At 35.3% G+C, this 13,021-nt stretch overlaps 1 protein-coding gene across 2 annotated transcripts in view; it reads left to right on the top strand.

Moving 5' to 3' along the window:
* CPS1 (carbamoyl-phosphate synthase 1) overlaps positions 1-13,021 on the top strand; it is a 111,951-nt gene that overhangs the window by 51,532 nt on the left and 47,398 nt on the right. For both annotated transcript variants that reach the window (XM_006778935.2, XM_006778936.1), the window contains exons 20-21: positions 1,312-1,488; positions 4,747-4,865. In XM_006778935.2, the coding sequence (XP_006778998.1) occupies positions 1,312-1,488; positions 4,747-4,865 (296 nt within the window). The remainder of the gene's footprint in view (positions 1-1,311; positions 1,489-4,746; positions 4,866-13,021) is intronic.

Here is a 13,021-nt window from a genome sequence, read left to right as displayed (position 1 = left end):
GGGAAAAGAATATGAGATAATATTATAATGTTTTCATTTAGGGCTTATTATCTGAGTTATTGTCAGTTAATTTTAACCTTTAGTTCATATAGTTTAACTCAAGTTAGTGTATACTTCCTGAAGTCTTACTGCCTGCAGACACTGGGAGGATAAAGCAGTGAGATAATTATTGTGACACATTAGAACTAGTTACTTTATAGAGTTAACACTTAAATATGTAATACTTACAAGTGTTATTTAATATTTCAAACATATTTTCTTAATTTGACAGTATGAATGTGAAACATATCTGGCAGCCTCTCCCATGTCTAGCTGAGCAAATCTGTGAACATATTGTCTAACTCTTCAAATACCACGATGCCTTGCAAATTGCACATCTGAATTGCACTAAGATTTCATCTATTCCCACTCCTGAGAATCTTCCCTTATTTCTAATTAAATTTGAAGCAGTGTAGAAAGGTTATCTGGCATGCTTTAGTGATCTTTGAATATGTATCTTGTCACACAATTGACAAGAAGATTTACCAAACTGATAGTCATTGGAATTCAGGTCCATTTGAGGAATCATGGGAGTTTACTGACAGCAGCATTAATACTGTTATTATTTTGAATTGGCGACCAAAAATGCATGGCAATCTATTATTCCGTGGAATGATTCAAAGGCAGTGTTTATCCACTGAAAATAACTAGGTAGGCTTCAAAAGTCAATTTAAGTTTAGTTCTGACTTGTAACGTGTTCAAACTAAATCACCACATTGTTTTTCTAACTGATTAGTGTATAATCAGCTGTAAAGGTTGTGGGAAGACACATTGAATTTGTCATGGAGAATTTAATTTCCACCTACTCTTAAAATCTGAATCTGTCAGTATTTGTTATGACTCTCAAGGTTCTATTAATATTAATGCTTAGCTATAAGAAAACCAACCTGTCTTGGGTACTGACTGATATTTGCTCAGAATAGTTCTATTTATGTGTTAATGTATGCCCAGGGAAGGGTCTATATGTTCTGGCCACAGATTCCTTATTTTAATACTATGGTAGAGAGCAGGTACATGTGATGTCCTCCTCAATCTCAGCAAATACAGCGACATTCTCTAAGTGGTAAAAGACTGACCTAATGTTGTAGTCTTTATATCAAAATCATGGAGATAAGGAGAGAAGAAAAATAAAACCTAAATTTGAGTAGTATTCTTCTGATATTTGTTTTATTCCTAAGTCATTTCGGAAAAATATTCCTTTTCTAGTTCTGTTACAAACTAGAAACAAATAATCTCTTTCTTTAAGTGAGAGTTCTTAAATGTGTATTACAGGTCATGGCTATCGGGCGCACCTTTGAGGAGAGTTTCCAGAAGGCTTTACGGATGTGCCACCCGTCCATAGATGGCTTCACTTCCAGGCTCCCAATGAACAAAGACTGGCCATCGAACCTAGATCTCAAAAGAGAGCTGTCGGACCCATCCAGTACCCGCATCTATGCCATTGCCAAGGTAATATATGACAAAGGGTCCAGAGACACTATTTTTTTCAGAATATAGGCAGCCTGAACATTAAAGTAAAATCTTAAATTCAGGGACTCGGGGAAAGATTTTAATTCTCTTTAATGCTATTAAACTGGAGATTTCTATGGATTTAATCAGATTATTCTATGTTAATTAAAAAATTACCCCCCCCTTTTTTTTTATTGGACTTTAAGTCTAGAGTTAAGGACACATTACAGTTTTAAGGGATGATCAGACAGATGAAATGTTTCTCCTTTTTTAGTGTATATAGTATCAATACTCTTAAATAGTTTTGATAATATTGGCTTGTCATTTCTTATCACTCTGATAACTTGTTCCTTGAAAATATGTAAAATCATATTTTAGAAAAGAAGGTGTATAAAATAGTATCACTTAGTATGGGTTACTTAAGACTCTAGAATACTCTATTTACTTGCTTCTTTTTCTGTGTTTAAAAAACAATAACAGACTATAAAGAACTTCCATGATTATAAACTTTTCTCTATGTAATTATTTTATTGGTTTTACTTTTAGAATAAAAAAAGACCCACGACTCTCACTTCCACTCCGTAGTTCCCTTTTATGCAAATTAAATGCCACATTAATCTCCTTTCATGTTTACTATGCTTAGAGTTTTGAAGTTGGAGCTTATCTGATTTTATAAAAGGTGACTTGGCCAGCTGGGATCTGTCTGGTCAGAAATCCCTACATGGCTCTTTGACATTTAAGGAAGCTTAGGCATTAATCCTCCCATAGTATCAAACCACACTGGAGTTACAAAGCCCTGCTGACCATTTTATGCCTGGGCGTGTGCCTGTGGGATGAGTTGATGGAAAATATGAATTTTGTCTTTAAAAAGGGAATTTGTTTTTGGAATTTGTCTCCTTGTAACAGCAAAATGCTGTTAGTGATTCGAAACTCACTGCAACTTTCATGTCCAGATATTGAGAGTCTTAGCATATGATGTATACTCTTCTCACCTTTATGGTTTCTAAATGCAGACTATTTCATTCCCATTCAAATTCCAGGAGATACTAGTATCTTTTGATCAACAATTCTCAATGTTGAATTTCAAGGTACTAGAGAATTAGCATTTTTCTGTGGTGGAGGGGTGATAGTAACGATGAGAGGTTAACTCTAGAAAGCCATCTCACCTTTATTGGTTTTATTTCAGTCTTTTATTTAAAAAGCAATGCATTATATTCATATGTGTATGTGTATGTCTATACACATGGATTTCCTCCCTTAAGTCTAGTTATCATGCTTCTGCCATTTTGAGGCAAATGAAAAAAAGGAAGTATTTCCAAGTTCCCAGCAAGGCTATAAAACTCAAACAAACCTTTTATTCTTTTCTAACAGATTTATAAAGGATGAGAATTCAGGGGAAAATGTGCAGAGATTCTTTCTTGCACAGAATACCCTATGTTTGAGCGAGAAGTGCGGGGTCTGGGGTATAAATTATTGTCTACCAGAGTGCCGGGAGAAGGAACTGATTTCTATTTGTTAGAGGTCATCATTACTGTTCATTTCCACAGCAACCAAGCACTTGGTGATTTTGACAAAGAGTGTGAGAACTGTGGAGGGCTGAAGGGGAAAAAGAATGAAGGGAGTGTGTAAATCTTCGCTCGGTTTCATGATTCTTAGAAAAGGGCAACTTGCTCTGAGGTCTGATTTTTTGCAGCAGTCTTATTTCAGGATGACTGGATCATCACCTATTTTGATTTGGGGAGAACACAGGGCATTACTTTTGGTTTGAGGAACATTAGCGTCACCTCAAACTTGTTTGGGGTCATTATGAACTTCATTATAGCGGTGCTACACAGCAAAGCCTTGAAGACGAAGTCCCAAGACAGGCGGGATCGTACCCTCTGTTCGAAACTGCAGGTGTGACTGTATTTGTCCTTCCTCATGGGGACATGATTACAGTATTCTAGGTCTTCTGTCACCCGCAGGGCGATCACTGTTATGTGATTGTATGCAAACTTCCTCTGGTCTGTCAACAGTGCTCCAACTTCAGGCTCTATCCTCCTCACAGTGTTGATAGCCAACAGCTAATTGTGCTTTAATGGCTTGGAAAATAAGACAGAATAGTAACTTCTTGGGAATCTGTCTGTAATTACAGGGAGAATTATACTTACAAAATGAACATGCTTTTGAGTACTCCCATTAGATGTCATCTTATTCCAATCAACAGAATTATGAACTGTGCTATCTCTCTTCGCAGTTATAATTATGGTCTCTCTGATACTAGAAATAAGTAAAAGTTTTAAGAAATTTCAGTTCCGTGGGTTGAAATATTTAACACCAGAGTGCTAGTCACATCTACTTCTTAATGGGGTTTAAAAAGATAGTGTGCCATTCTTAAGTATTTTGTTTTGGAATAGTATCAGATTATTTTTTATTTGGTATAAGTATATATCTAAAAATAGTTAAAAATAAGAATAGACATCTTTTGAATATGAAAGTTTTGGTTTTGAGGATTTATCTCTTCATTTAGTCGCCTTTTCTACTTAGCCTAATGACCCATAGCTGTAATTTTACTTTTGAGAAATTGCTAAAATAAGCTTCAGAGAAAGACTGAGCTGCCTATCAGAACTGAAGCTATTACTACACTGTTTTGGAATATATTAAGATTTTGCAAAATGTCTGTCTTAGTGCAACGTCAAAGTAACTGATTCAAAATACTTTCTTGTTTGAAGTCCTTTGTGAGGGTATAGTCTAGAGAAATAAGACCAACACAGATTTGACCCATATATTCTCACTGACTAGTTTGCATGCATTTGGAATGAGGTGATAAAAGGATGCTATTTGCTAAAGGGTAAGCATCCAAAATACAAGTCAAATGATCATTATAAAAATTCTAGATTTTTCTTACCAATTTGGCTTAAACGTAGTTTCAAGAGATTTCCTTTAATTCCAAAAAGATGTCCCAAATTTAGGATATAATTGGTAATGTAGTCATATTAAGAGCAGGAGGCAGAGCCTGTTAGGGGGATTTTTCTGAGTACATACCACTCTGGTTAACTCAGCACACCTCCTTTGATGTCATTGTGAAAAGAGTTGGCAGTATCTGTAGGTATATTGAGAGGAACATCAGTGATATGGAACCGGTTTCATGTTTTATGTCTCAGACTATAGCCTCAGGCTCTCTGAGTAACAAGGAGAGGGATGCTGCTCAATGTTTTCAACCAAATAAGACATTTATAAACTGTTTTCCAAACAATGTATCTCTTCTCCTTTTGGCAGGCTTTGGAAGACAACATGCCCCTTGATGAGGTTGTGAAGCTCACATCCATTGACAGGTGGTTTTTGTTTAAGATGCGTGACATTTTAAACATGGAAAAGACACTAAAAGGGCTCAACAGGTAAGGCAGTATGGCTCTAGTCACTCCAGATATCTCCTGGGTAATTTTCAAATAGTCTTCCTCTTACCCTTAAGCATTTGGCCAAAATTACGGTTCAACAAGGTAAATAGTGCCAAGCTTGAAAAGCAGTGACCATAGCCAGAAGAAGTGGCAGTTTTAAGATGTTTACTTATTAGAAGGTACCTATTAATATTTGAACTTTCTCTTACCCCCATCCATGCCATCAAAAATAATGATGTTTTTATTAGGTCTTTTGAATTTATTAAAAGCAATGTACACTTATGATACCATGTGCTATTTAACTACTAAACATTGCCTAGTTTAAATCTGAATAACCAATAGAGTAATATTCTTGTTTTCTATACATTTCTGAATTCCAATTTTTTTCTCTTTTTAAAAGAAATATGGTTTAATTGATATTTCTTTTTAGAGAGAAAGGAAGGAAGAGAGATAGGGGATAGAAAAATGGATGAGAGAAACATCATCAATTGGCTACCTCCTGCATGCTCCCTTCTGGGGATCAAGCCCACAACCTGGGCATGAGCCCTAACTGGGAATCTAACTGCAAGCTCTTGGTTCCCGGGTCGGTGCTCAATCCCTGAGCTACACCAGCCAAGCCTATTTCTCTCTTTTAACATCAACCTACACATCGCTGTACATTGAGGAGCCAATGTATTCTGCTTGCATTTTACTGATTTTTTAACAGTGGGACTTCCAGTTCAGTCTGCAAATAAGCCACATTTCAGTTACTGTTAACAGACTCTTTACCTCTCGCTAATTTACATTTTTTTACCTCCTTCATGGCCAATGACTTTTAAATTTTCATGTTCACAATATTCGGATAATGTCAGTTCTTTAAAATGTTTTTAGTTTATGAGGTTAGGCCATTTGTTGGGGCACCTCAGGTTTATGGAATCATGGATAGGTCTTAAAAATGTATTTTTAAATGCCTTATTTATTTATTTATTTATTTATTGTTGCTGATTTATTATTTTTTTAAATTTGCCTTTATTGTTGAAAGTATTACAGATGTCCCTTTTTTGATAAGAGAAGTCATTATCAATTTAAGGGACATAGTATAATCCTCTTCAGCACTCCCCTTTAAGAGAGCTCTGAAATATACTGCTATTGGAAAGAAGCCTCACCTATAAGCATACGTTTAGGGAGGGAAAACATTTTTCCAGTATAAATTGTTCTCCAATGATTTGAGAAAATGTAGGAAAATTCATTAGTAAAAATATGGTTGAGGACAGAGGAGGATCTCGAAGCCTTGATTTTCAACTGTTTAGCAGCCACAACATATACTGGGGTTGCTGTGTTTACTTAAACGAGATGCATACAGACTGAGCACTAAAAACACTTGCTTTTCTTTTTGAGCAAAATGAGGTTCTTTTTTATCTTATTCAACAGTTGCCCAAAACAAATGCTTAATTTTGAGAACTGGCAATTCCGATCTTGCTTAGAAGTCATTCTTCCCAGTGATCACATAAAATGAACAGTAGAGAGCAAAGGAGTTAAGAACCGAGCCTATACATTCATTTTAGAATTTCGCTGACTCAAAGTTTCCTTTCTGGGTTTATGATGCCAGCAGAACTTCCATGTTGAATTATAGTCAGTTCCACCGTTTTCAGTTTCAAACAGCTCATTTCAAATGCCTGTGAAACTGCTCCAATGAAACCACAAGAGGGTGCTAGAAACTTACAGTATGCCTGTTGTAGCAGTGGAGGAGACGGGTTGAAAAATAGCAGATGTTATTGTGATCTAAATTTCCACTTGATAAACATTCTGATTTTTAGACAAATTCAATGTTTTGACTGAATAGTTTTTGTTACAACCAGAAGGCAGCTTGAGATTCGAGCTAAGCAGAAAGAAATAAGTGTATATTGATAGTGATTAGAACAAGTCACTGTTACAGGTCACATAACAGCTTTCTGACTTCCACATCCTGTTGCACTTAGTTGCTGATAATTTGACATTTTCAGTCATCATTTTCTTGCATAGGTCTATTTTTAAAAAAGGGTATTTTCTATTAGTCATAATTACTTACATCAAGCACTTTTATATAAAGCTTTTAATAATTTAAAAGATTCCAAAAAGTTATACTTACAATGATCTCAACAGATGACTCATGGTGCTAGTAGACTTAAACCCTGAATTCATTATTACCTGAGTAATACTTCCCTGTTTAATTCATTTCTTTCTGGTGTGTCATAGATGCACAAATAGCTTTTTGATAATGGTAGCTATTTAGAGGTGTTAGATAAGTGAAATAAAAATAGATGGCCTCTGAAGCTATCTGTCTGTCTTTCTGTGGGGGTCTGAAGGTGAAAGCATATTCCAGCTGATGGCATGTGTGTAGGACTCCAGCTTTCTTGCCCTCTTTTGATGAGCTTTACCATCAGTATCTTCTTCTTGTATGGATTATGACATCTGCTTTTTCTCAGCCTCTAAATATCCAGGGAGGGTTAGTCATTAGGCATATATAGCTCTATCAGTAATAGTAACTCTCTAGTAAGAGTTGGTGCTCTATGGCTGAATTATGCATTGCCAGTTTGGAGAAAGGGTAAGAAGATCACTTGTTCTTTTTTATTTGCATTTATTTGAGGTTCACTTATTTTTTTTCATTAAAATTATATTTTTATTGATCTCAGAGAGGGAGAGATGGAAACATCAATGATGAGAGAGAATCATAGATCAGCTGCCTCCTGCACACCCCCTCCTGGGGATTGAGTCCACAACCTGAGCATGTGCCCTGACCTGGAATCAAACTGTGTTCTCTTGGTTCATAGGTTGGTGCTCAACCACTGAGCCACGCCGGCCAGGCTGTGGTTCACTTATTTTCAAGATCTCAACTTCTTCAGTGTTGGAAAGTCTGGCTTTAGGCATAGGACTAAACGAAGTAGCTATTTATATGGTGTGGTTTGAGAGATTCCCCCAAATTCTCTTGCTTCAACAAATCTCTGGTACCAATGTGCCAGGTCTCTCTGCACTTTTCTTATCGGTTCTTGGAAACATAGGCATCGGGGATCTCAATTGGGAGAAAAGGAGGAACTTAAAGAGAGAACATAGTATAGATACTAGATGTGGGAGAAAGTTCACCTGGTTCCTTCCCTGTGCACCGGAAGGGGCACAGGCTGTGGAGCCTGTCAGCTAGACTGCTGTGCAGTCTTTCCCACTGAGGCACGTTACCTCCCTCACTTCTTCAGCTTCACAGTCTTCCTGCTGCACTTTATAGTTTATGGAGCTTAAATGACATAAATGTAAAGAAAACCTGGCACATAATGAATATCCAAAGAGGTTTTCCCTCTTTCCCCTTGAAAATGAAAATACTACTTATTCTAATGAAGACTATTTTGTGATTTAGATATATGCATTTAAAGACTTTTTCAGAGTCACAGTTTGCATTTGCTTATCTATATTGCAATATATCATTTCTTAATTTTCTTTATGATGCATTGTCACTTATTTTAGTACCAGATTATACTTTTTTAAAAAGGGAAGCAATGGTATCTAGTGATACAAATGTTGTTATCCTTATCAAAAGATCAATAACACTTCATATGCTAATAAACAAAAATTCCCACTCTATAGCAGTTAATCATGCTATAATTCTAATATTTAATAAACAGAGGATGAGAATATCATTCAGATTGATGACCAGTCTATACTTATATTTACAGCTAGTCATCTGAAATGAGATCTAGAACTTGACTCCCAAATTGAATATACCCACATATTTAGAATATATGTTAATGTCCACTGACTGGAATGGGGAAAACAAAACTGATCATAGCAAGGTCAGCATTAAGGAAATAGAAGAGCTTTCCATGTATTTGAGAAAGTGAAAACTTACGGTAAGCAATCCCTTGACTTGAAGGGTGGAGATAAACACAAAATATAGTGCAGATGATGAATGAAATCCCATCCTTCTTCTGGGTGATGAGACAAATTAGATGGGTGTTAGGATAATCCACTTAGCTCCTAGTTCTGAGTGTTTGCTTTCATCAGAACTTAACTTGATCCATGAGGATAGCAATGGCGACCTCACGAGACTTCCAGAGCAACATGCATTCTTGTTGACCTAGGACATAATCATAACTCAGACAGCTTCAGCAAAACACTTTCTCTTCCCACCTGAGTTTCCTGACTTTTTCCTTTTCCTCTTAAATTGTTTATGGCTGCCCAGGGGTATGCTAGGAAAGTTGACTGTTCCAGTCTGTTCCCTAAATTTATAAGCTGGTGTAGTAGTATCAATCGACCTAGAGTGATAATATATTTTGTAGTGGATTTCTTAAGGCTTTGAAAAGTTTCTCTTCACTCAGTGTGATGTGAATGGTATCATGTAGGATTCCAAGGCCTATTACTTACATACATACATTGGGATTTAGATGTTTCATCTATTAACTTCACATTACCAGATCACTTTGCCAGGAGTTTAAGAAAAGTTAAGTCTGCCAGAATTTTTAATGGAGTGGCATTTATATAAACCTTATCCATTGGCCTTTACTACTGAGATAGCCAACCTTTAGTATGCCTACTTTCACCATACTTACCCTATCAATATTGAGTCAAACATAAATGCTCCTCCCATATAGCATTTTCACCAATATTCACTAGAAGGAAAATATGCTTATTTTCATCTATGAAAAACTACAAAAACGCACCTATAGTCCTTTCTTCCATTAGGGCATTGACAGCTTCCACTTTGGTTATGCAAATAGATCTGGTGTGGAGGGCAGAATTGCAAATACCATAAATCAGATACTTATGTCAAGTGTCTTCATCTATGAGGTTCTCCTGATATAGCTGATTCCCTAACGTAACAAAATAATGTAATTAGAACTCTGTTAACATAGAGACTTGGATTTTGATTCACTCAAACAATTCTGAGTGCCTTCCAAGTGTAAAATAATAATCACCAAATTTATTAACTACATATTAGGCACTATTCTAAGCTTATTGTTTTATTTAATGCTTTCTACTACCTAAGGGAGGTAGCAATTACCCTGATTTTATATACAGTAAACTGAGACACTGAGATATTTAGTAACTTCTTTGCTATCACCTGCAAATAAATGACTGACATGAGATCAATCCTGAGTGGGACTACAGAGCCTAGGGTATTGGATATTTAATCCCTATGTGATCTATGCATATGCATGTATATGTACACACACATATGTATACACACATATGTACGTTTAGTTGTCTGGAAAGGCAAATTATAGATAATATCTGGAGGAACTAAGACAACATATAATAGAAACTTTCAGTAGAGTAACAATAGAAAATAAAGGATAATAGTCCTATCACCATAGAACCAGCACATACCAGTATGATAAGGTTTCAACTATATTCATAGACAAGCACAGGTACGGGGATCTCACAGTGGAACCCCTTTTGTCAAGGAAGAAAATTAACTACAGTAAGGCTTGTTTGTGAGCAGGAGCTATTTCAGGACATTATATCCCAAACATTTTTATTTATAGCAAGTTGGATTAGCAATTTTTGATGGGAAGCAACCTTGATACTTTAAAAAAAAAATGAAACATGAACAGGCAAGGAAAAAAAAATGTGAGTGTTCCAGTTGCCAGCTTTGAGCATCCATTTATCTTCTGCTCTTTTTTAGTTTTTACAAATTTCTTTATTTTGATTTTTGGGGTTATTTAGCTATTTTTGACTGCCATGTCTAACTCAAGGCTTTTATTATACCTGCCTAAATTGTATAATTTTTTCTTTTACTGGATCAAACTATGTTGAATTAAGTTTTGAATTCCTCCTACGTTTAAGTGATTGCTTAAAGGAGATGGCCAGCCTCTCCTCTAGCGGTACCGTGTTAAACTACCCGAGGAAGGTTTCCGTCATTTATCATGATTGCTTCTTCCTTTGCATGTACTTCAATTTGGGCAATTTTCTTGGAATGGCCCATTTTGCTTTCTGTATCTTTTGTACAATCGCTGCTGTTTCTGTTGGCAACATTGTGGGTTACTATTTTTTAAAAAAATCTGTTTCATGCATTTTAGATATTTGAAATTAGGGGATTTGATCATTGTGACACAATTCATCCCATACAAGTATAGGAGGCTGAGATTTGGATCTCTTTCTCTATTTTTGATATTAACTTAATTTACTGTGGATAATTGTGCAAATTATCCAAAAATTGTTTTTACCCCCACCATTCTATAGGTTTCATGCGTGGTTTTTTTTTTTTTAACTACTTTGATTCTAATAATTAACATCCATTCCCCCTTCATGGCCACTTACTGCTATCTTCACTATAATAAAAAAGAGAATGTGTCCTTTTGAAGGCCCAACGACAATAACTATGTTCAATGTGATAAACTACTTGCATTGGTTAAGTGCTGAAACATCATAGGTGTGCCTGTGCCTCAGAACAGCCTAGGGCAAGCCTGGTGAGTTCCACTTGGGCATTCAAGTGCTAAATTGAGCTCAGTAAAGTTGGCCATTTCCCTGCAGCCACAAACTTCGGGCAGATGTAATAATGCAAGTGTCACCTTAGCTGGAACACTCCCTGTGAATGTCCTCTCCTACACATGTTAGTTTCTATTAACTTTTTATTTAACTTGCTCACGAAGCATGAACAAGCCAGACAAGAACGTTTTGTACTTATATTTGATTGAAGTTTTGAGAGAAAAAATGACACCTAAAAGATGTTAAAACTTAGATATAAGACAGAAAGGAGCTGGCACTTCTTTCTAATGATAATTTATATTTTTTTTGTAGGAGAAAATGAAAAATAAACAACTTTAGCTTTAAAGTATACTAAATATAGAGGAAATTAAGGAAAGAAATATGTATGTCATATATAATTGCATGTTATAATTTTTAATGATACTTTGCTATGACATGTCACTGTTTTCCCAATCCAGTTTGTGGACATTCAAATATATACTGCATTTGTGGGTACTTATTATTTTGATGTAGAATGGAAATGGAAATGTTTGCATATTTTACTGGAACCCATTGATTTGATTTTTAGAAAATGAGTTGTGTCCTTTGACCTCATTATCAACTCACACTATATTTCTACGTCTCCGTTTCACCCTACTCCTTTCTTATTTTACTGGGCAGCCATGAAGCTAGATGGGTGTATAATATATGTGAAGTAATTAACTCTAAAGGAAAATACTTTTATCAGTTACTACATATTACCATTCTATGATTTTAGTCCTCATACTCTAAACCACTTACCTAATGAACTTCATTAAAAATACTAAAAATTGGGATCACATAAAAGGTTATTTTCTCTCTATAAAAGAGGAGTATTACTGTCGTAATTTCCATGCCTCTGTGAACTAAAGCTAAAAATACACTTTACTTTAATTTTTTTATGTTTCATATGATAACATAGGTTATTGTAGGTAATGTCATAGATTTGATAGCCCTCCATTAATTTTTTAACTGATAATTTATTGAATAAGATAGAATAAAATTTTCATTCAAATGTTTAATGTCCTGAGAATTCTCATTGAATTCATTATTTAAATAGTATTTTCATAGTTTTGACAAATAATTATGCAGTTTGAAAGTATGAGAGAGTACTTGATTCTGGCATGGGCAAGATGAATGTTTTACTTACAATGTTTTCAGAGTGATTTCAGATCATTCATAATATGAATCTTGTATGTTTTCTTAGTATTGATTCTTATATGCTTGATCATTCCAAAATTTTTGTTGATTTAAAATAACATATACTCATAACTTTCACGTAAATATCTGTCAATAGTCAATAATTAATACATTTTATGTCAATATCTCAGCCTGATGGCTCAGCCTGATGGGTTATGCATTTACTCGATGGAATTTCTCTTTATTAGGAGCTGTTATTAGACCAAATGTTATTTGTTCATCTATTCAGTCAGTGCTATTTATTACCTATTATGTACCAGACATGGTACTAGGTCTAGTGCTATTTGTTGATGAGTAATTGGTAGTCCTTAACCTGCCTTCAATGAGTTTGTAATCTATATTTGAAGATTAAATATATGCATAATGATATATAAGACAGGATGCTTTTTAAATTTTTTAATTAATTTTTAGAGAGAGAGAGAGAGAGAAACAGAGGGAGAGAGGGAGAGAGACAGACACACACACACACACACACACACACAGAGAGAGAGAGAGAAGAGAGAGAG

This window comes from Myotis davidii, unplaced genomic scaffold (assembly GCF_000327345.1).
Source record: "Myotis davidii unplaced genomic scaffold, ASM32734v1 scaffold268, whole genome shotgun sequence".
In the NCBI taxonomy this organism is placed as follows: Eukaryota; Metazoa; Chordata; class Mammalia; order Chiroptera; family Vespertilionidae; genus Myotis; species Myotis davidii.
Note: the sequence above shows the minus strand (reverse complement) of the source record. Positions and strands in the feature narration are given on the sequence as shown.